The sequence below is a fragment of the Rhinatrema bivittatum genome, chromosome 5 (assembly GCF_901001135.1).
Source record: "Rhinatrema bivittatum chromosome 5, aRhiBiv1.1, whole genome shotgun sequence".
In the NCBI taxonomy this organism is placed as follows: domain Eukaryota; kingdom Metazoa; phylum Chordata; class Amphibia; order Gymnophiona; family Rhinatrematidae; genus Rhinatrema; species Rhinatrema bivittatum.
Window position 1 is genome coordinate 94,600,052 of NC_042619.1, and position 24,530 is coordinate 94,624,581.

The 24,530-nt window shown below is 45.3% G+C and overlaps 1 protein-coding gene across 2 annotated transcripts in view; it reads right to left on the reverse strand.

Moving 5' to 3' along the window:
• FLT1 (fms related tyrosine kinase 1) overlaps nt 1-24,530 on the reverse strand; it is a 379,855-nt gene that overhangs the window by 175,070 nt on the left and 180,255 nt on the right. For both annotated transcript variants that reach the window (XM_029602609.1, XM_029602608.1), the window contains exon 11: nt 2,893-3,025. In XM_029602609.1, the coding sequence (XP_029458469.1) occupies nt 2,893-3,025 (133 nt within the window). The remainder of the gene's footprint in view (nt 1-2,892; nt 3,026-24,530) is intronic.

Consider the following 24,530-nt stretch of genomic DNA (forward strand, 5'->3'; position numbering starts at 1 on the left):
TTTAGCGGGTTTTAACGATTTTAGCGGGTTTTAACGATTTTAACGATTTATCACGATATTTTAACCCCCCCCAAACGGCAACAATACGATTCCCTCCCCCTCCCCAGCCGAAATCGATCGTTAAGACGATCGAGGACACGATTCACATCTCTATTGTATAGCAGTCTGACTCAAGTGATTGATTGACCAGCCATTCTAAATGGGTTAACAATTCCTCTGGAAGCTTTTTCAACAACCAGTCAGGACATGGATCCATAGATAATTGATCTCTGGCTTTCCTCTCGCTTTTTTGGAACTAGTGATCCTCTGTGCTTATCCTAGTCTAACCCTTACCTACCTCTCTACCTCCCTCCCTACCTAGTCCCTACCTCCCTCCCTACCTAGTCTAACCGTTACCTACCTCTCTACCTCCCTCCCTCAGCTAGCCATCCGCCCCTTTTCCCGTTTTCCCCTCCGCTCCCCCTTGCCCTACTCTTCGCCTAGCAGTCGACCTCTGCGTCCACTTAAGATAGTACACTGTATAAAATTGCTCTGATGTATCCATGGCTATTTTCAATGGTGTTTTTGTAATTATTTAGATTGTAAATATTCTAATTTTGCTTATACTCTTTCTGATATTGGTAACCACTTATAGCAGCTGCTTACCATATAATTGTTCCTTTAATTTTCCATTGCTTGCTTTTTCCTTCTTTACTCTTCCTCCCTCTCCTTCTAGCCTTCTCCCCTTACCCCCTCCCTGTTTCAATGTAATTTCTCCTATTTTATTGTTAATTGTAAACCGGCATGATGTTCCACATGAATGTCGGTGTATAAAACTTCAAAAATAAATAAATAAATAAATCCTATGTTTTCTTGAATTCCATTATTGTTTGGTATCCACTGTCTCTAGTGGGAGGCCATTTCATGGATCCATCACCCTTTCTACAAAGAAATATGTTCTAATGTTGCTCCTAAGTCTTCCTCCTTGGAGCCTCATATTGTGAGCATTCTTCCCTCTGAAAAACATTTGTTTCTTATGCATTATTTATATCTTTGAGGTATTTAAAAGTTTCTCTCTTATCCTTTCTTTTGGGGTATACATATTTAGGTTCTTAAATCTCATCTCATCTGACTTTTGGTATAAATGCTGTACCATTTTGGTAGCTTTTTTCTGGACTACTTCCAATCTATCTATATGCTTTCAGAGGTATGGTCCCCAAAACTGGGCAAGGCATCACCAACTCCCTGTACACAAGGATAATCTGCTCCATTTTTCTACTGGTTATACCTCTCCTGGTATAACCACAACAACTGTATTTAGGGCCCTTGATTACAGGGTTGCAGATGGAACCTTGGCATACTACCCCTGGCAGGACACTGTCATCATAGTCAAAGAAATTTGGAAAGGGATATAAAATAGGAAAAATATCCCTGGGTAGTTGTGAATGAAAGTTCAAAGCACCAAATCCCCGCCCTGGGTCTGATTGAGCTGGAATCCCAAAAAGAAAAGGAGGAAGCTGCCTGTGTCAATAAAAATGTAATATTAGTTGGGAATACTGGCTGCATGAATATCAAATTGACAGTGTTTAAAATGGATTGGATAGTAGTATTATGCTCCCAGTGCCTACTAGGGATGTGAATCGTTTTTTGACGATTTAAAATATCGTCCGATATATTTTAAATCGTCAAAAAATCGTTAGGGCCACGATACAATACCAATTCCCCCGATTTATCGTTAAAAAATCGTAAATCGGGGGAAGGGGGAGGGCAGGAAAACCGGCACACTAAAACCCCCCTAAAACCCACCCCCAACCCTTTAAATTAAATCCCCCACCCTCCTGAACCCCCCCCCAATGCTTTAAATTACCTGGGGATCCGGCGGTGGTCCAGAACGGCGGCGGTCCGGAACGGCCCCCTCAATAGAATCGTGTTGCCTTCAGCCAGTGCCATTTTTCAAAATGGCCGCCGCAAAATGGCGGCGGCCATAGACAAAAACGATTCGACGGAGGAGGTCATTCCGGACCCCCGCTGGACTTTTGGCAAGTCTTGTGGGGGTCAGGAGGCCCCCCCCCAAGCTGGCCAAAAGTTTCCTGGGAGTCCAGCGAGGTTCCGGGAGCGATTTCTTGCCGCAAATCGTTTTCGTACGGAAAATGGCGCCGGCAGGAGATCGACTGCAGGAGGTCGTTCAGCGGGGGTTCCGGACCGCCGCTGAACGACCTCCTGCACTCGATCTCCTGCCGGCGCCATTTTCCGTACGAAAATGATTCGCGGCAAGAAATCGCTCCCGGAACCCCGCTGGACTCCCAGGAAACTTTTGGCCAGCTTGGGGGGGCCTCCTGACCCCCACAAGACTTGCCAAAAGTCCAGCGGGGGTCCGGAACGACCTCCTCCGTCGAATCGTTTTTGTCTATGGCCGCCGCCATTTTGCGGCGGCCATTTTGAAAAATGGCGCCGGCTGAAGACAACACGATTCTATTGAGGGGGCCGTTCCGGACCGCCGCCATTCTGGACCACCGCCGGATCCCCAGGTAATTTAAAGCATTTTGGGGGGGGGGTTCGGGAGGGTGGGAGATTTAATTTAAAGGGTTGGGGTGGGTTTTAGGGGGGTTTAGTGTGCCGGCTCACGATTTTAACGATTTTTCACGATAGTTTACACACCCAAACGGCAACAATACGATTCCCTCCCCCTCCCAGCCGAAATCGATCGTTAAGACGATCGAGGACACGATTCACATCTCTAGTGCCTACCTCCAGTTCTCAATTCATTCTGATGTGTATGCATGTTTTGTATTGATGCAGTAATCTCAGTTTTATGCATCTCTCAACATGTAATTAATTTTTCAATTGATTCCAATTATCTGATGGGATATTCACACTAGATATATCCATAATATTTTTCACAAACAATAATACCTTATTTTTTCCTTTAATTATCTCCATTCGTTCACTGATGCTTTGAATTCTGTTCCTTGTGTTGCTGCTACTGCTGCTGCTGTTGTTACCAGCACTTAAGACAAAAGAATTTCTTTTGGAATGAAAGTCACACCTGTGAATAAAGGGGGAGAATATTTTAGGGCATTTAATCTCAACATGGTAGCAGTAGAGTAAAGCCACAGATGCAATCGTAAGTTTCCTTTTGGAACAACAGAATATTTCTTTTAATGAGCATGCCATCCTATAAAACACAGTTCAGTCTAAAGCATTGGACCTTGTTCAGCCAATCAAAAGTTTGGACTCAGGACCAGCTTTAGTGCTAGTAGCGCCCTGTGCAAGCACCAGGAACAGCACCCTCCCTGCTGAGAGAGTGGACCTTCTTCCTAATACCCCCTAGAGCACTGCAGTCAGCAGTGCCCCTTCAAAGCTAGTGGAAGTGTCCTTCTCTCCATGGTCAGGGGTGGAAACCCTCTGGAGAGCTGCAGTCAGCAATGCTCCCTCAAAGTCACTGCTGCCAAGCTCTTAAAGCAGGTGCATGCCCCTGTTAAAGTTGGCCTGAGCTGGACTACCTGCACATTAAGGGGCTGATTTTAAAAACCCTATGCGTGCAGGGCCTACTTTATAAAGGCCCGGCAAGGCGCGTAAAGCCCCGGGATGCATCTAAGTCCGGGGGGCTTTACAAAAGGGGTGGGGCAGGGTGGAGGCAAGGCCAGAGGCCTCCGGCACAGCGGCCATTTGCCGCTGTGTTGGAGGATTGCGCGCAACCTGCACCTGCCTCCAGGCAGGTGCAAAAGGTGAAACAACGATTTGGGAGGGAGTTAGTTTAGGGTTAAGGGGAGGGAAGGTCAGGCTAGAGGGTATGGAATGGGGGAATCCCGTGGGCGTAGCGTGCGCACATGTATGCCCGCGCATATTTTTTAAAATCTACCCCTAAATGCAGACACTGGATGCTCCCTGAAATGAAATGGTTCTATGTGCATAGGACTTCAAAAGCTAAAATCATGTAGAAAAGCATCCCAAATCATAAACCTTTTTGTAGTTAAGCATTTCATTATTATTCACATGCTTCCATTCTATTAATTGTACAGTAACAAAAATAGGAAAGATAAAATATGAAAAACAGTATGAAGAAGAAACAGTGTCCAGCAAACATATACACCATATAAACATGCTGGGAGCATGACCAAGCCAGTGAGATGGAAGAGAATGTCATATGAAGTACATACATTATAGTCAAATCAGGAGACAATAACCCTCAAAAACCAACAACTCCCTTCCCCTACCCACCCATTCCCCAAGGATGTAGGACTTTTCTGTAGCATTTTTTTGTATTTTACATTTTGCATAGTAATGATGATTCTAATGAACAACTTCAAGAGTTCTATCGTGTGTTTAGTGAATTTTTCTCAGTTACTAATTGGAATACAGTTGCCATTTCAGAAAAATCAGTAAAATAAAAAAAAAAAAACAGGTTGCATGGCACTAGACCATGATAAAGAGGCTGAGTAGGTTGTGCATGCTAATATACTGATATGCTAATGATATGCAGAATATGCAAATATGAAGTAATATTCAAACAATCCACATAGTGGTAAAGTCTGCATATACATTATACATGTAAATTCCACTGGGTATTTTCAAAGCTTTGAAAATGCCCTACTCACGTAAATCCAGCCGGATTTACACGAGCAGGGCCCTCGCGCGCCAGCACGCATATTTTGCATAGGCCGCTGGCGCGCACAGAGCCCCAGGACGGGGGCTTTTGTAAGGGGGCGTGTCGGGGGCGTCGCCAAATGACGCGGCGTTTCAGGGGCGTGACACGGCATTTGGGGGGCGGGCCCGGGGGCGTGGTTTCGGCCCGGGGCCGTTCCGGGGGCGTGACCGCGCCCTCCGGAACAGCCCCTGGGTCGGGTCTTGGCGCGCCAGCAGCCCGCTGGCGCGCGCGGATTTACATCTGCCTCTGGCAGGCGTAAATCCATGGATAAAGGGGGGGGGGGTTAGATAGGGCCGGGGGGTGGGTTAGGTAGGAGAAGGGAGGGAAAGGTGAGGGGAGGGCGAAAGAAAGTTCCCTCCGAGGCCGCTCCGATTTCAGAGCGGCCTCAGAGGGAACCGAGGCAGGCTGCGCGCCGATCCCGGATTTTATAAGATACGCGCGGCTACGCGCGTATCTTATAAAATCCAGCATACTTTTGTTTGCGCCTGGTGCGCGAACAAAAGTATGCAATTGCGCTATTTTTTAAAATCTATCCCTATATGAAAAAGCCAGTAAGAGAAAGGAAATCTTCCCTACCCTGGAAAGCAAAAAGTCCGAGCATTCCCACAGGGGAGAAGCCCAGGCCAGCGCCTTCCCTTCAAAGCGGGATAGGATGAATGTGACTTTTGTCAACTCGTCCTGGAAGACGGAAGGCTGCAGAGCGAATTGCATATAACATTGATTAATAAACCCTCTGCAGAGTCTGGAGTCGCCATTGAAGCATGGGGGCGCTGGAAGTGCCAACAAGGCTCAAGGCATCGATGGAGGTGGCTGTGCATGAGGAGGAGCCGGAAGAGGAACCGGATTATTTGTAAGAGCATCAACCCGGGTGTGAAGACGATCCATGGAGGAGGCCAGTGCCTCAAGAAACTGCTGCTGTTCTTGTACCATGGAGGCCAGGCCTGGGATGGCCTGGAGGGCACGTGGCTCCACCAAGTCCATGGCCTTTGTAGCCTGTTGCGTCAGAGGTGGACCCTTGGGCAGAGGTGGGGTTGAAGCAACCCATAGGTAGGGACCTACGGGTCCCCACCATCGGCAGGTGGAGTGGGGACCCATAGGTCACTGGAGCTTCACCTATACCAGCCCTCGTTCCCTGTGGGTTGAGCCTTTGGGTGCCGGGCTGGCAGGACTTAGGTAGGCATTGAGGTTGGTTTGTGAAGAAAGGTGGTTCAGCCCAGAAACAGCAGTCGATAGGTGGCATAGTCCTACCCTGGATTGGGGTCGGTACAGGAACTCAGGCGCCAATGGAACGGAAAGTAACTGGAGGCGCTTAAGCAAAGAAAGGATGGAGCCTTGTAAGTCTACGTCCAGGGAATAGGCCAGAGGAGGTGTCACTGACAGGCTGGGATCAGGGCCGGCAGCAAGCAGAGGTCATGGCAAGCAATGTAGAATTCTGGACACGGAGAAATCTGTAGCGTAATCAATCAAGGCAATGGTTAGGGCATGGAGAAGGCAGGTGTAGTCAATCAAGGCAATGGTCAGGGCATGGAGAAGGCAGGCATAGTCAAGCGTAGCAGAAGTCTGGGACTGGAGATAAGCTGAAGAGTAGTCAAACAAAGCAGAGTCAAAATCCAGAGAGTCAGTCCAACACATGGACAGGGCAGGAACAAGGAAAACAGGAAAACAGGAACCAGGAACCACAGGAATCAGGAACACGAAGTAGAGAAGATTCTCTATCAGCAACGAGTATGAGGAGTATGAGGAGACCTGTTGCAAAGGCAATGCTATGGAGCGAGGCCTGAGCTTATATACACTGAAGAGTCTGATGTCAACATCTCTGGCGATGGCCAGGTTTCTGCCGCGGGCCCTTTAAAAGGATTAGTGATGCACATGCACGCACCTAGGGAGGGGCGTGGTGCTGATGGCGGCGTCTCTCCGCGGGCCATGTGGAGAGGCTCGACGAGCAGGGGCATCTTGGCTGGCAACACTGGGGACCATGGCAGAGCCAGAGGCACCGGAGGCGACCCGCGGTCGGAGCTGGCAGCCAACCGCCGCCAGTGAAGAGGAACCAGGAGCTGGAGTCCGTGTAAGAAGGTGAGAGGGCCACGCCACGAGTCTGCCGCAGGCGGCACGCGTAACGTAGGAAGGAGTGCTATGCTGGAATTGCCATCCTTAGGCAAGTTGGGGCAGGAGGTGCATGACTAAAGATTTGCTTAGAGTGCCAAATACTCTTGCATCAGCCGTGATCTGACCTACATTCCTGATCAAATCCCTCCCCCCCCCAAAAAAAAGGCACCCCCCGATTAAGATCCCTTCTCCCAGTTCCTCACTCCTACATTTCTCCATGCTTTCAAACACTCCATCCAATGCCTCAACTCATTAGCTCTGCCCCCTCAAAATCTTTCTTGGTAGGAGGGCGGCTCATTACCGCATGCTAGCATTGTTGCAAAACTTCAAATGGCACTCCCTAGCATAGGTCCCCAAATCTGAACCGTGACAGCTGTACACTAGTCTGTTTTTAATATGCATGAGAAATATTTGCATACAATGGCAGTAAGGTATGCAAATATATCTCATGCATAGTCATTGTGGAAATTCTGTTTGTGGCCCTCATGGTTTAAAGTTCAGGACCCTTAATTTAAACCATATCAATCCATAAGGCTTCTTCAGCTGGGAGGGGCCTTAATCTGAGGGAGTTCTTATTTGTGGGGACTGAAGTGGATCTGCAAGGTCACTGTATGAACTAATGGGTCAGCCTGAGGACACAACCTCCCCCCAAGTGTTATATTTTATTGAGCCAGCACTACTGGCATGCTAGCATTTAATATCTGAACTCCTGCTGATGCTAAATTTGCCACGGTTCAATTAGCTCAGTAAATTTAGCAGGTTTTGTGATTAGAGTCACTAAACCAGCTGATCAACTCACTATCATTCTTTTGTATATTTTATGCACATATGCATGCTAATATTAAGCAGGATTGTGCATGTCCAATTTAGTGTGATTTTCTTGAGAATTTAAGGGCATATACATTAGAGCTTAGTGTGCAAACTAAGGTATTTAAGTGTGTACAAGGAAAAGTGTGTTATGAACTAAGTCCCAAGCATGCTGCTAAAGTGAATGCTGAAGACATTAGCATAAACATGCTAAAATTAGCATGTATGCACATGTAAATGAAAGGATGTCAGATGCAGATCAGACTTTAGTGGGTGCATATAAAGTAGTGATATGTACTCTTCCACTTGCTTTTTAATGTGTGCTCACTAAGGTCTAAAATTTAATACCAGCCTCATTCCAAGTGTTAACATTTTAGCATGTACACTGATTCAAGATCTCAGCTTTCAGCAAGCATTCTGACTGACAGATGAAGGAGATGTTCAAGAGATGACACTGTAGAGGTTTACCAAAGGCACTAGAGCTATAACTTATTTTAGACCTTCCAACAAACATCCACATGTATTGACACAATGAAAATGTCTTTTAAAACAGGTTACCATATTTTCAAACATCGTTTTATTATATATAAAACACAGGGCACCTGGCTATGATGGTGAGACGAACAGTGAAATGCTAAGAAAAATCAGGGAAGCTAAGCAAATTGGTAATGCAGTAATAATGGAAGATTTCAATTACCCCAATATTGACTGGGTAAATGTAACATCAGGACATGCTAGAGAGATAATGTTCCTGGATGGAATAAATGACAGTTTTATGGAGTAATTGGTTCAGGAACTGATGAGAGAGGGAGCAATTTTAGATCTAATTCTCAGTGGAGCACAGGATTTGGAGAGAGAGGTAACAGTGGGGGGGGGGGGGGGGGGGGGGGGGGGTGAAGCTTGGCAATGGTGATCATAATATGATCAAATTTGAATTAATGACTGGAAGGGGGACAGTAAGCAAATCCACGGCTCTCGTATTAAACTTTCAAAAGGGAAACTTTGATAAAATGAGAAAAATAGAAAAAAACTGAAAGGAGCAGCTATAAAGGAAAAAAAGTGTGCAAGAGGCGTGGACATTGTTAAAACAATACCATCCTAGAAGCAAGGTCCAGATTTATTCCACACATTAAGAAAGGTGGATGGAAGGCAAAATGATTACAGGCATGGTTAAATGGTGAGGTGAAAAAGTCTATTTTAGCCAAAAGATCTTCATTCAAAAATTGGAAGAAGGATCCGTCAGAAGAAAATAAGATAAAGCATTAAGCATTGGCAAGTTAAATGTAAGACATTGATAAGACAGACTAAGAGAGAATTTGAAAAGAAGTTGGCTGTAGAGGCAAAAACTCATAGTAAAAACTTTTTAAAATATATCTGAATCAGAAAGCCTGCGAAGGAGTCAATTGGACTGTTAGATGAATGAGGGATTAAAGGAGCATTTAGAGAAGATAAGGCCATCGCGGAATGATTAAACAATTTCTTTGCTTTGGTGTTTACTTAAGAGGATGTAGGGGAGATACCCGATCTGGAAAAGGTTTTCATGGGTAATGGTTCAGATGGATTGAACCAAATCACAGAGAACCCAGAAGATGTGGTAGGCCTAATTGACAAACTGAAAAGTAGTAAATCACCTGGACTGGATGGCATACACCCCAGGGATCTGAAGGTACTCAAAAATAAAATTTCAGATCTATTAGTAAAAATTTGTAACCTATCATTAAAATCATCCATTGTACCTGAAGACTGGAGGGTGGTTAATATAACCCCAATATTTAAAAAAGGCTCCAGGGGCGATTCAGGAAACTCTAGACTATTTAGCCTGACTTCAGTGCCAGGAAAAATAGTGGAAAATGTTCTAAAGATCAAAATCACAGAACATTTAGAAAGACATGATTTAATGGAACAAAGTCAGTATGGCTTTACCCAAGGCAAGTCTTGCCTCACATATCTGCTTCACTTTTTTGAAGGGGATTAATAAACATGTAGATAAAGGTGAACCTGTAGATCTAGTGTATTTAGATTTTCAAAAGTCATTTGATAAATGTCCTCATGAGAGGCTTCTAAGAAAAGTAAAAAGTCATGGGATAGGTGGCGATGTCCTTTCGTGGATTACAAACTGGCTAAAAGACAGGAAACAGAGAGTAGGATTAAATGGACAATTTTCTCAGTGGAGGGGGGTGGGCAGTGGAGTGCCTCAGGGACCTGTACTGGGACCTGTGCTTTTCAATATATGTATAAATGATCTGGAAAGGAATACGATGAGTGAGGTAATCAAATCTGCAGATGATACAAAATTATTCAGAGTAGTTAAATCACAAGCAGAGTGTGATAAATTGTAGGAGGATCTTGTGAGACTGGAAAATTAGGCATCCAAATGGCAGATGAAATTTAATGTGGATAAGTTCAAGGGAAAAATAACCCATGCTGTAATTACACAATGTTAGGTTCCAAATTAGGAGCTACCACCCAAGAAAGAGATCTAGGCATCATAGTGGATAATATTTTGAAATCATCACCTCAGTGTGCTGCAGCAGTCAAAAAAGCAAACAGAATGTTAGGAATTATTAGGAAGGGAATGGTGAATATATCCAAAGCATGGTGAATATATCCAAGGGAATATATCCAAGGGAATGGTGAATATATCCAAAGCAAGAAACCTGTGAGGGAGTCGGTTGGACCATTAGATGACAGAGGGGTTAAAGGGGCTCTTAGGGAAGATAAGGCCATTAGGGATGTGAATCGTTTTAGGACGATTAAAATTATCGTCCGATAATTTTAATATCGTCTTAAACCGTTATGGAACACAATACAATACAGATTCTAACGATTTATTGTTATAAATCGTTAGAATCGTGAGCCGGCACACTAAAACCCCTAAAACCCACCCCCGACCCTTTAAATTAAATCCCCCACCCTCCCGAACCCCCCCCCCCAATAACTTAAATAACCTGCGGGTCCAGCGGCGGTCCGGAACGGCAGCGGTCCGGAACGGGCTCCTGCTCCTGAATCTTGTCGTCTTCAGCCGGCGCCATTTTCCAAAATGGCGCCGAAAAATGGCGGCGGCCATAGACGAAAAAGATTGGACGGCAGGAGGTCCTTCCGGACCCCCGCTGGACTTTTGGCAAGTCTCGTGGGGGTCAGGAGGCCCCCCACAAGCTGGCCAAAAGTTCCTGGAGGTCCAGCGGGGGTCAGGGAGCGATTTCCCGCCGCGAATCGTTTTCGTACGGAAAATGGCGCCGGCAGGAGATCGACTGCAGGAGGTCGTTCAGCGAGGGTTCCGGCGCCTCGCTGAACGACCTCCTGCAGTCGATCTCCTGCCGGCGCCATTTTCCGTACGAAAACGATTCGCGGCGGGAAATCGCTCCCTGACCCCCGCTGGACCTCCAGGAACTTTTGGCCAGCTTGTGGGGGCCTCCTGACCCCCACGAGACTTGCCAAAAGTCCAGCGGGGGTCCGGAAGGACCTCCTGCCATCCAATCTTTTTCGTCTATGGCCGCCGCCATTTTTCGGCGCCATTTTGGAAAATGGCGCCGGCTGAAGACGACAAGATTCAGGAGCAGGAGCCCGTTCCGGACCGCTGCCGTTCCGGACCGCCGCTGGACCCGCAGGTTATTTAAGTTATTTGGGGTGGGGGATTTAATTTAAAGGGTCGGGGGTGGGTTTTAGGGGGTTTTAATGTGCCGGTTTTTCGATTTTTCGATTTTTCGATTTTTAACGATTTTTAACGATTTTTCACGATATTTTACCCCCCCAAACGGCAACAATACGATTCCCTCCCCCTCCCAGCCGAAATCGATCGTTAAGACGATCGAGGACACGATTCACATCCCTAAAGGCCATTGCAGAAAGACTAAATGCATTCTTTGCCTCCGTGTTTACTAATGAGGATGTTGGGGAGATACCAGTTCCGGAGATGGTTTTCAGGGGTGATGAATCAGAAGAACTGAACGAAATCACTGTGAACCTGGAAGATGTAGTAGGCCAGAATGACAAATTAAAGAGTAGAAAATCACCTGGACCGGATGGTATGCATCCTAGGGTACTGAAGGAACTAAAAAATGAAATTTCTGATCTATTAGTTAAAATTTGTAACCTATCATTAAAATCATCCATTGTACCTGAAGACTGGAGGGTGGCCAATTAATGGTAAATTTTCTCAGTGGAAAAGGTAAACAGTGGAGTGCCTCAGGGATCAGTACTTGGACCGGTGCTTTTCAATATATATATAAATGATCTGGAAAGGAATACGACGAGTGAGGTTATCAAATTTGAGGATGATACAAAATTATTCAGAGTAGTTAAATCACAAGCACTGTGATACATTACAGGAGGACCTTGCAAGACTGGAAGATTGGGCATCCAAATGGCAGATGAAGTTTAATGTGGACAAGTGCAAGGTGTTGCATATAGGGAAAAATAACCATTGCTGTAGTTACACGATGTTAGGTTCCATATTAGGAGCTACCACCCAGGAAAAAGATCAAGGCATCATAGTGGATAATACTTTAAAATCGTTGGCTCAGTGTGCTGCAGCAGTCAAAAAAGCAAATAGAATGTTAAGAATTATTAGGAAGGGAATGGTTAATAGAACGGAAAATGTCATAATGCCTCTATATCGCTCCATGGTGAGACCACACCTTGAATATTGTGTACAATTCTGGTCGCCGCATCTCAAAAAAGATATAGTTGTGATGGAGAAGGTACAGAGAAGGGCAACCAAAATGATAAAGGGGATGGAACAGCTTCCCTATGAGGAAAAGGCTGAAGAGGTTAGGGCTGTTCAGCTTGGAGAAGAGACGGCTGAGGGGGATATGATAGAGGTCTTTAAGATCATGAGAGGTCTTGAACGAGTAGATGTGACTCAGTTATTTTCACTTTCGAATAATAGAAGGACTAGGGGGCATTCCATGAAGTTAGCAAGTAGCACATTTAAGGACTAATCGAAGAAAATTCTTTTTCACTCAACGCACAATAAAGTTCTGGAATTTGTTGCCAGAGGATGTGGTTAGTGCAGTTAGTGTAGCTGGGTTCAAAAAAGGTTTGGATAAGTTCTTGGAGGAGAAGTCCATTAATGGCTATTAATCAATATTACTTAGGGAATAGCCACTGCTATTAATTGCATCAGTAGCATGGAATCTTCTTAGTGTTTGGGTAATTGCCAGGTTCTTGTGGCCTGGTTCTGGCCTCTGTTGGAAACAGGATGCTGGGCTTGATGGACCCTTGGTCTGACCCAGCATGGCAATTTCTTATGTTCTTATGTAGGCTATTGAACAACAGAGAAGCTTTATTGAAACTACATTCAAATACAGTCCTGCAGCTGTCTAGCTGCTAAGGTTGTTGGTTGAAACAAAGGTTGTAAGAGAAACTGCAAGCTGTCTGATCCTGAGACATTGCTTTCATTTCCGGGCCGGATAAAGGATATACTCTCCCAAAAGGCTTTGTTTTCAGTGTTATGTAGCAGATCGATGGCACAGTCATAAACCCTATGGAAAGGCAGAGTCTCAACCTCCTTCTTGGAGAACATGTCAGAATAATCAGTGTATTGTGGAGGAAGCCCTACTAGGGTTGTTGCCAAGGGCAAGCGCAGTAGTGGATCAACGCGTTGCAGGCACTAGTTGTGGCAATGGGAGCCCCAGTTCGTCTGCTGTAATGAACCCCAGTCAAAGTGTGGAGAGTGGAGTTGCAACTTGGGTAAACCCAGCCAAAAATGGCGCCGGCCGTACGGCAACACGAATCGACTGCAGGAGGTCGTTCCGGACCCCCGCTGGACTTTTGGCAAGTCTTGTGGGGTCAGGAGGCCCCCCCAAGCTGGCCAAAAGTCCCTGGGGGTCCAGCGGGGGTCCGCGAGCGATCTCCTACCGCGAATCGTTTTTCCGTACGGAAAAACGATTCGACTGCAGGAGGTCGTTCCGGACCCCCGCTGGACTTTTGGCAAGTCTTATGGGGGTCAGGAGGCCCCCCAAGCTGGCCAAAAGTCCCTGGGGGTCCAGCAGCGATCTCCTAAGTTCCTGACGTCGGGGGACAAAAAAACAAAATGGCGCCGGCCTGACATATGACAGGTCAAAGGTAGCACCGGTGCCATTTTGTTTCTACAACGCACGGAGGTCCGAGGTCTGAGAGTAAAAGATCACACCGGGACCCTTCCTCTGGACCCCAGGTAATTTAAGGCATTTTGGGGGGGTTGGGGGGGGGGGGGATTTATTTTAAAGGGTCGGGGTGGGTTTAGGGTTGTTTTAGTGTGCCGGTTTTCCCGCCCTCCCCCTTCCCCTCCCCCTTCCCCCGATTTACGATTTTTTTGACGATAAATTGGGGAATGTTATTGTATCGCGGCTCTAACGATTTTTGACGATTTAAAATATATTGGACGATATTTTAAATCGTCAAAAAGCGATTCACATCCCTAGTTAACATAGGTTACCCCTTTTCTCCATAACCAGTCTCAAGCCTTTTGGGATCTACAGTGTTTATTGTTGGACATAACTGACAAAATAGGTTTCATCAGGGTGTGAAAAAAATGCATTTACTTTATATACTGCCCTGCTTGGTAGTGGTGACAGTGCTATCTTCCCACCTCTCTCCAAGGGCTGGGCCATGATGTTTTTGTTCAATATATGTTCTCAGTATGACCAATACCATTACAAAAATAGCATGGGCATTGCTGAAACAGCATACCATCTGTTTATGGGCTCCCCCATTGCCTCTGCAAGATATTTGTGATCTCCGTGCACCTTGAATATTGGCAATGTCTGCTTTTTGTGTTGTACCAAGTGAATTTCCCTTATGCATGGATTACAGGTTCCAGACACCCAGGGCCTTTGAACCATATGTAACTATGCAAGTCAGAAAAGGGATAATGAGCCTTATGCACAGTATAATGAGGCAGATTAGATATCCCAGCAATCTTTATGATTTTAATCCTGAACCTCTTTTTCTGTTTGTCAAATTGCAAGCTCCATGGAGCAAAGACTGTCTCTTATGTGTTTCTGTACAGAACTGCATACGTCTGGTTGTGCTATATAAACGACTAATAGTGCTAGTACTAACAGGGGCCGGTGGGAGCATTAGGCAGACTAGGTGCCGGAAGTGGGCGGGGCACCGTAGTCGGACGTGAGGGAAGCATTTTTTAAAGCAGCAAACAAGGGTGGAGAGGAATAAAGCTGGAACAGGTCGCAGGGTTGGAGGTTTCTGATGTTTGATCTGTGGGATTCGGGTTGGTGCGGGAAGAAAGAAAGAGAGAGAGAGATCATGTGGTGCCATTACGTCATCGCCTCCTAGGACAGCTGCGGACCCTTGCACCTGCACTGAGTACTAAATAATAGATTACACATCTTGAAGAGGAATTTTTATAAAATTCTTCATTAAACTGCCATCATTGGTTTATTTGCTGCAATGCAGAGTCCCCAGGTTCCTCTTCCCAGATTCAGGATAGTGTATTTTATCTTTTATTTATTTATTTGAAAACTTCATATACTGCTTTTTACATGAAATGTTTGATGCGGTTTCCATATAAAAGAAAACATGCTTAATTTGTATAAAATAACATACAACATTAAGAATAAAATACAAAGCATAAGTGAAAAAATTAAGATATTCGCTCAATGCCCCTGAATACCTATTTTGGTTTCCAACCTCCAAATGAATAAAATAACTCTCAAGGGCTTAATTCAACCCATTGCAGGAGGGATTTGCATACCAAAAAAATATATCAAGGTGGCCAATCAGATTGGTCGATTTGGCTTTTCCTAGTGAATATCTTTCTCTCATTCAGGATATAAGCACCAGGTATGTTAGTCTGAATTGGAGACCAAGAGTAGAGAGGTCAGGGTCACACCACAGGAATATGATAATATATGCTCACCCTAGCTTTATAATGCAGCATTTCCAGGCATTCAGGTTTCAGAAAACAAAGCTGAACACGTATCACATATTCACAGAAGCTAAAATAACAACCAAAAAAGTGCTAGACCTTATTAATGTTTCCTTAAGTATGACCCAATATTGACTTTAGTGGAAAAAACATAAATGCTAGGATATTAGTTGGCACGTAGCTACCGCATATGCATTATTTCAGGAAAAATAATTGTCTAACATAAGGCAGTAAATTTTCAAAGGCTAGCTGGGAACTACGCAGGTAAAATGGGGCGTTATAGAATGGCTGAACCTGCTGCTGGATGGTCAACCAGCTAAAAGTATGCGCATACGCACGTATGTTCACAGGGTATGCTTTTTAGCTGTGGTAAAAGGAAGCACCCTGGAGGGAGGTCAAAGGTGAAATGTACATGTGCATGTTAAAGTTTCAGAAATATATGCCTTATTTATACCATTCTTTTAGCTGGTGCAAACGTGCACATGCATTTTTAGCCATGTAACAAGCTTTGATATCAAATCAAAAAGTATGTGACCACCTTGTGTTTGAATATCGGCCAGATATGTGCAGGCTAAAGAAACAGGAGCATAAAGCCCCTGAAACTCTAATTCCTCTCCTTCCTCTGCTACCCCCTCCCCCCAAATTAGGAAATACGAACGCTATCCAGCAAAGACAGGAATCAAGGGGAACGGTGCGCAGGAATGAAGAACTAAAGCCTTCAGAGCAAGTCCACTTTGTCTCCACGGTTTCAAACGGCAATCAAGAGTGAAGAAAAGTTCCTGTCTCTTTTACTAAAATCGCGTTAAACAGAAACAGCAGACAACAACAACAACAGCATGACCACTGGGATCTATTTTACATCACAGACCTTACTTCATCTTCGGCTTTGCTGTCTCTTTCCTGCTACTAGGGACACTTTCAGTTTCATTTTTTCATGAATTGTCAACTTGAAGGACTCGATTCATCAAGGATTTTTACCCCCATAAACACAGAATATGGGGGGGGGGGGGGGGACCATAGGAGAGAATTTTCAAAGGGGTTTTGCTGGTAAAAATAGCAGATATGCACATAAGTAGAATGTACATGCATATATGTTATTTTATATAGAGTATTCACATACATATACGTGCACATGGTTTTGCACGTATATGTCATCAGGGAAAGTAAAGGGTGGTCTAGGGCATTCCAGGGTGGGGTTCAGAAGTACCCGCTGTAGTTGCTATTTTGATAGAAATATACTGTACGTGTATACATTATCAAACTTATTTGTACACTTTTACAAGACTTGTGCAAGTGAAATTGGAATTGTGTGCTGTCTGCAGTTTTGGGGGGGGGGGGGGGGGTCAGGGTGAAATTTTAGAGGGTCTAGGTGAACTGGAGAAGGAGTGGGTAAACTGGTGGAGGTATTGTTGAACTGGTGATTCCAAGCTCACGAGCAACTATTTTCAAAATGGTACATGAGAATACTTTATAAAATGTTGGCCTTCGCATTTGCACAACGTCACAATTATTTTGCATGTAAAATATACATGAGTATGTTTATAAAATTGGGTAGAGAAAGAATGCATTCTCTTGTATTGGAACTGAAATACACCCATGTGCTTTCGGAGCAGAAATCTGTGATTATATATGCTATGCAGCTCCTACCACAAGGTCAATAAAATCCTTTCATTAAGCTCTGTGCATCTATTTACATGCACAAATTCAGGTAGGTTTGAATGTTGGGCTCCCTGTAAGCTGTCTCCTAAGAGGCTGTTCCCTAGATTTACTCATCCTTCAGTGAAGAAAACTCTAATTAAATAGAGTATTTCCTTGCCTTTCTTTCCTAAAGTACTAAATATAGGTGGCAATTTATTGAAAAAAAAAAACCCAAACGTTTTTACTAAAGAACATGTCAACAAATTTTGGAACATTTATTTTCCCCTTTTAGATACTGACCCTGATTGCAGTCCCATGGTCTTACTTTGATAACTAATTTCTCTTTTAAAAAGTTGAGAAGAACACCATGCAGTCAGCCAGAAGTCATTAGTTCTATTTTAACATTTTAAACCAGGAAAAAGTGGGTGGGAGTTAAAGTTGCAAATTTTTGCCTTGTGTATCAACAGGAAACCGAAAGCACATAGCAGCATAATTACCAACATCAAATCAGAGAAGTTTCTTAGTAGTGGGGATGCATTTAAGCAATAATCATCAGAGGTTCTGTTATATATACTATGTGCCACTTTTCAATATTGCACCATTTTATGTAAGCTCTGCACTCCAGCTCTGTGATATAACTGCACTGAAGAGATGACCTCGGGGAGCGGTAGTTAGCCTGACCCTTAAGAATACATCAAACTCTTAAGGAAGTAGATTGTGCCATGTTTGAAGATGCAAAGATAATCTCCATGCTGGGAACAGTCTTGTATGGGGGAGGAAGTCAAACAACAAGAGGAAAGCCGCATACGCTCCTTATTTCGCACAGGAAACTCACAGCACCTCCTGCCAGAGTGAGATAAGAAAACTCCCATGGCCTACTCTGGACAAGGCCACCGTTATCAACCTAAGTTTTACACTGTCCTCACACTGCTCCACAGCACTCTTCTTTCTTAATGAATTTCAGAACTCCTTCTACCCCGTGCAGACAGCGTGCCAAGTATAATAAACTGCTATATTTGTAATTAATGAAGGAAAAAAACTTCCGGGGTAAGCATGAGCTGCATGACAACTGCAAAGGGTACTAGAGTTGAAATATAAATCCGTTTCAGTGTTTAGCACGTTGAACATCTTAAAATAACAGCCTTAAAAATGGATCCAGTGTATTTAGGTAGCCCTGTTAATATTCTCCTAGATTTTTTATGGAAAGGCGGGCAACTTACTGACTTATTCAGTAAAGCAATAAGTCTGCACTCTCTCCCCTGTGGAGACAAAGTATATCCACCCCTGGGAGTCACTTGAATGTGAAGGAAATACATTCCCTCATCTCTCCAAACAAAGCAGTCCCTTTGCATCACATCCTGCAACTTTTTAAAGGTATGCATGGAAACTGCTAATACGGAATGGCTAGCAACTGAACTTTTACAGGTGAATTTTCAAAGGAGTTGAGCACGTAAATGTAACATTCTGTCATAGCAATTTTCAAAAGCCATTTATACACGTAAAGTGCACTTAGGCGGTTAAATCCTATGGACAATTCAATGGCATATATTGTAGCAATTTTCAAAAGCCCACTTACACAGGAAAAGTGCATTTACTCATGTAAAACACAGTTTTACACGTGTAAATGCTTTTGAAAATCAGGCTCATAAGGGATAATTTTGTAATAGCCTATTTTACCCAAGAAAATGGCTTTGAAAATTACTCTTTGGGAGTAATCTTCAAAATCATTTTTTTAATGCAATTTTTGAGTTACATTTCAAGAACCATCTTGAATAACAGATTATATGAAGCATAATACATTAAAAAAAATAATCAAAGCATTATTAAAGAACCATACTTCATATGTTTAAGTCCACAAACTGTGGGGATCCAATTCCTCAATAAATATATTAGTACCAAACAAATAATAATAGGAAAAATGAACAGCACTGCATTAAAGGGGGGCTAATACAGAAAAAAGAGAATACACTCAGCCATTTTAGGGAGACAATGGTATTATTATTTTATCCCATAACATCACTATGGGGTGGATTTTAAAACCCCCGCGCACGTAAATCCGGCGCGCGCAGAGCCCCGGGACGCGCGGAAGTCCCGGGGCTTCCTGAAAGGGGCGTGTCGGGGGTGTCGCCAAATGACGCGGCATTTGGGGGGCGTGACGCGGTGTTTGGGGGCGGGCCCGGGGGCGTGGCGCTGGCCCGGGGGCAAGGCCGTGCCCTCCGGAACAGCCCCCGGGTCGGGTCTTGGTGCGCCAGCAGCCCGCCAGCAGGCGTAAATCCATGGATAAAGGTAGGGGGGGAGTTTAGATAGGGCCGGGGGGGTGGGTTAGGTAGGGGAAGGGAGGAGAAGGTGAGGGGAGGGCGAAAGAAAGTTCCCTCTGAGGAGGGAACGGAGGCAGGGAACGGAGGGAACGGAGGCAGGCTGCGCGGCTCGGCGTGCGCAGGCTGCCCAAAACGGGCAGCCTTGCGCGCGCTGATCCCGGATTTTATAAGATACGCGCGTATCTTATAAAATCCAGCGTACTTTTGTTTGCGCCTGGTGCGCCAACAAAAGTACGCGATCGCGTATTGTTTTAAGATCTACCTCTATAAGTTTAGATCTTTATCACTCAAAAATTGTGTTGATTGTGAAGGTAAATAAAACAAATATGAAGCATCTTTATACTTAATTAGACATTTGCAGGGGAATTTTAAAAGGAAATAGGTTCCTATTTGAAGGACCTTTGGTCTAAGAAGCAAAAATTGCTTCCTTTTCTTTTGTGCCGTCTTAGACACATCAGGAAAAAGCCTAACCTGCAAACTTAGGCCTGGATTTTCTTAGTTCGCAGAACTTAGAAAATCCGGCGGTAACAGGGGGAGGGGAGTGAAGCGGGGGGCAGGCCTGTGAAAGCCGGCAGCGATCGCACCTCTGCGGTGCGATCGCTGCCGACATTCGCACCCAGTAGTGCCACCGTGAAAGGTGACGCTATTGGGTGCGATACTGGCGGCGATAAGGAGTCTTACCTTTCGCCGTCAGCGAAGTCGTCGTGGAGTCCGCCCTGACTCCTCCCCTTCCGGTGCGGACTCCACCCCTATTTAGATATCTTACATGAAAAGGGACTTTTTGCGTGAGATACCTTTGGAAAATGACCCCCTTAGAAAAAATTCTGAACGATATTTGAAAAAAAGCTTCAGCACCCAGTCTTTATCAGGTTCCAAAACAAAAGTCACAATCATTGTTGCTGGTGTGGCTTGAACTGTATCTGATGTCTCTAATATTTCAGAAATATTTAAGGGTGCTGTAACAGACTCTTCTGCCAACTCCTCTGCTGGCTCTTGAATCTCCTCCTTTGCTAACCCAACCACTTAATTTTCTGGTGAGGCTTTCACCAGAGGTAGATAAAATGTGCACATCAAAGGTGAAATAGCTTCCTCTGCTACTTTTAAGATTTCCATTAAGTATCTCTTGAACATTTCTTTTGGGGATATGTATGGCAATTTAGGAAAGTTCACAAAACATAGGTTCTTCCCATTGGAGTAGATTTTCAAATAGCGCGATTTGGTGTACTTTTGTTGGCGCATCAGGCGCAAACAAAAGTACGCTGGATTTTAGTAGATACGCGCGTAGCCGCGCATATCCGCTAAAATCCGGGATCGGCGCGCGCAAGGCTATCGATTCCGTATAGCCGGTGCGCGCCGAGCCGCGCAGCCTACCTCCGTTCCCTCCGAGGCCGCTCCAAAATCGGAGCGGCCTCGGAGGGAACTTTCTTTTGCCCTCCCCTCACCTTCCCCTCCCTTCCCCTACCTAACCCACCCGCCCGGCCCTGTCTAAACCCCCCCCTTACCTTTGTCGGGGGATTTACGCCTCCCAGAGGGAGACGTAAATCCCCGCGCGCCAGCGGGCCGCTAGCGCGCCGGGACGCGACCTGGGGGCGGGTCCGGAGGGCGCGGCCACGCCCCCGGACCGCCCCGGGCCGTAGCCACGCCCCCGGGCCCGCCCCCGAAACGCTACGGCCCGCCTCGAAAACGCCGCGCGGATCGGGCCCGCCCCCTCGACACGCCCCCCTCGGAAAACCCCGGGACTTACGCGAGTCCCGGGGTCTAGGCGCACCGGCGCGCAGGGCCCTGCTCGCCTAAATCCGCCCGGATTTAGGAGGATTTAGGCGAGCAGGGCTCTGAAAATCCGCCCCTTTAAGCGTATTTTCAATATTCTCCAGCTTGGTCATCAGAATAGATTATATTTTTTCAAAGAATCCTGCAAAAGCTTACTTGAGGTCACTGTGGTCTTAATTTCTTCAAACTGCTGTGGAGTAGTTTTAGCAGTGCTTTCCAACATCAGAATACACGCTTCATGCTCATTTGATCTCTCAATCAAAGGATTGAGCTGATTAGATATTAAATTCCCCAAACCTTCAATAGCTTCCCAAAGACAGCCTGGAGTTACTTGGTTGGGTTTAGCAAGCTGAAATCGAGAACTTGCAGGAAAAGGAGTAGGTGAGCCCCTTACATTCATCTCCAAACGCTCTCCCATGGGTGAGTTGCTGGGTCCCACGTCGTATCCCGACGGGGCGACGTTCACATTCTCTCCTCCTGGGAAAGAACTCCCTGCCTGGCTTCTCAAACCACCTGCAACTTCGGCTGGCAACGCAGCCAAGTTCACTTCCGGGTTTCTGAGTGTAGCAGGGTTTACCGGCGCCTCTCTATGCATTGAGGACAATGATGTATCCGAGTCCGGCAGGGGAACCTGTCCTTCATCTAAGGTTCCCTGCCGACACGACTCCTCTCCCAATGATACACCCCCCCCCCCCCCGAACTACATGGGCGTCCATCAGGCCAGTCAAACGGGGCTCCGAAGCTGCTTCAGGGTAGGTCTTCTCCCTCGCAAGCCTTTTCTTGGTGCTATGGGGCATTTTTTCATAAAGTATTTCAGGAAATCACAAAGGAAAATTGCCACAGCGTTCAAAGTTGCAGTGCCGACGCCATCCATCTTCAAAGTCATTTAATGTGCATAAAACACAGGTGTATGCTTGTGTATGGCTCCTAAAAACACTGTCTGGGGTTTGTGCACACAAAAGTATATACATAATTGATTCTATGCATACTTTCATGCGAATAAAAAAAATAAGCATTCCAGGGGCCGAAGATGGGATTTATGCACATACATTTGATATTAAAAACTATGCACATAAATTAACCTGCATGAATTACATGCTGCAAAGAGCAGGTGTAAGTAACTGTGGGCCAGATTTTAAAAAGGCTACACGCGCCGGGCCTATTTTAAAAAGGCCCGGCGACATGCGTAAAGTCCCGGGACGCGTGTAAGTCCAGGGGCTTTACAAAAGGGGCGGTCCAGGGGCGGGGCAGGGACCAGAGGCCTCCGACAGAGCGGCCACTGCCGCTCTGTCAGAGGATTGCATGCTGGCAGCCTGCGCAGAGGCAGGCACAAAAGGTAAAACAAAGGATGGGGGGGTTAGAGTAGGGCTATGGGGGGGTGAAAAGGTTAGGGGAAGCGGTGGAAAGGTCAGGCTAGGGGGAAGGGAACGGGGGGAAGGCAGCGCGGCTCGGCGCGACCCCTGATTTTATAACTTGCGCACGCAAGTTTTAAAATCAAAAGTACATGTGCGCATGCCGGGTAGTGCGCACACATATATGCCGCGTGCTCCTTTTTAAAATCTACCCCTGTGTGTGTTAGTTTCAGCACATTATTCTGGATAATTTTCAAAGCGAGTTTAAGCACAGAAACTCACGGTTGAAAATTAGCATCATTTGCACATTTTGGCGAAACATAAATTATGTGGGTTGTTATAAAATTACCCTCCCTACTGCTAAGTCATTATTTTGTTTGAGCATTTATACAGCACCATTATCCAGGATGCAGAGGAAAATAACATACAGGTATAAGTTCCTGTCCCAAAGAGCTTACAATCTAAGGAGGTAAATTTCACAGCCATTTATGTACATAAAACCATCTTTTTTGGATGTAAATGGCAGTAGTAAAACAGGGATAAGTGCATGTAAAAATATGTACAAAGCTTGATTATGCAAATGTTTTTATACAAACTGAGCAGAGGCATTCAAGGGTCCGGAATTGGGGTGTAGTTGGCACTTACACACATATGTTTTTATTTTAAAAAGTACATGCGTATGTGTGGGCACATAAGCTATGTCTTCTTCAGAGATGTAACTTTACGAGTCACTGTGTGCACATACTCAGCCAATTACTCCAGTGTTTTCAAAGTAAACTTACGCAGTCTGGTCTCATAAACACATGGGATTAGCTGGTGCCAATTTCCAAGATGTACCAGTGGGGCAGAAGTGAGTAGGGATTGCTCCTGCTCCCAGAAGAACCCCTGAAATATAGGGTAAGCTTTGGGGGACCCAGCAGGGCTTCCCAAATCTGTCCTGGAGACCCCACAGCTAGTCAGGCTTTCAGGATATCCACAATGAATATGCATGAGATAAATTTGCATCTCATGGAGACTCATATGCAAATTTATCTCATGCATATATGTGAAAGTTTACTATTGCAAACAGGAATTTTCCCAACATCACCTTGTAAAAATAGGCTTTGCATGCAAAAATGTGCAAAACACTGAAATATTTTTGCGCATTTTTGTGACATGATGTCACATCATCCTCAAAGTGAATTTGAAATGTATTGCACAGCACAAAGAGGGTGCAACTTCATTTTGAAAGGACCACAATCTTCTCAAACAGTGCCACGGCTATGTTTTACTTTCCATTCCCTTTATTATCTTTGGGCCTAGTTCACTAACCTGAGAAAATACTTAATTTAGTAATGATTATTATTTATAGTAACAATAATAAAAAGATTAAGCACTATAAGTTAGATATGCATGTGTTAAAGGCTAAAATATTTTGTAGTCCAGGGAGCCTGTTTGCGGGGCTGCTAAAAACTGCAGCAATGTACTAAAACCCTTGAAAGCCCTCTGGGGATAGGGAAATACCTACACAGTACCTGAATGTAATCCACTTTGAAGCGCTGAAAAAAAAAAAGTGCAAAAAGCTCTGTTGAATCTCATTCAGCACAGAACAGTCTTCTGCTACCCTGTAACAGACACTTAGAAGAGGTGGAGGGTTTAAAACACTATGGGGCAGATTTTTAAAGGAGCACGCGTGGGGTACATTTGTGCGCGCTACCCGGCGCACACAAATATACACCCGATTTTATAACATGCACTGCGCTGCTGCACGCATGTTATAAAACCCGGGGTCGGTGCGCACAAGGGGGTGCACTCTTGTACACCTTGCGCGCACCAAGCCCTAGGGGAGGCCCGATGGCTTTCCCCGTTCCCTCCGAGGCTGCTCTGAAATCGGAGCGGCCTCGGAGGGAACTTTCCTTTCGCTCCCCCCACCTTCCCCTCCCTTCCCCTATCTAACCCACCCCCCAGCCCTACCTAAATCCCCTCCCCTACCTTTGTTCTCTAAGTTACGCCTGCCTCGCACGTCGGCCAGCTGCCTGCGCACCATCCCCCGGCACAGCCACTGT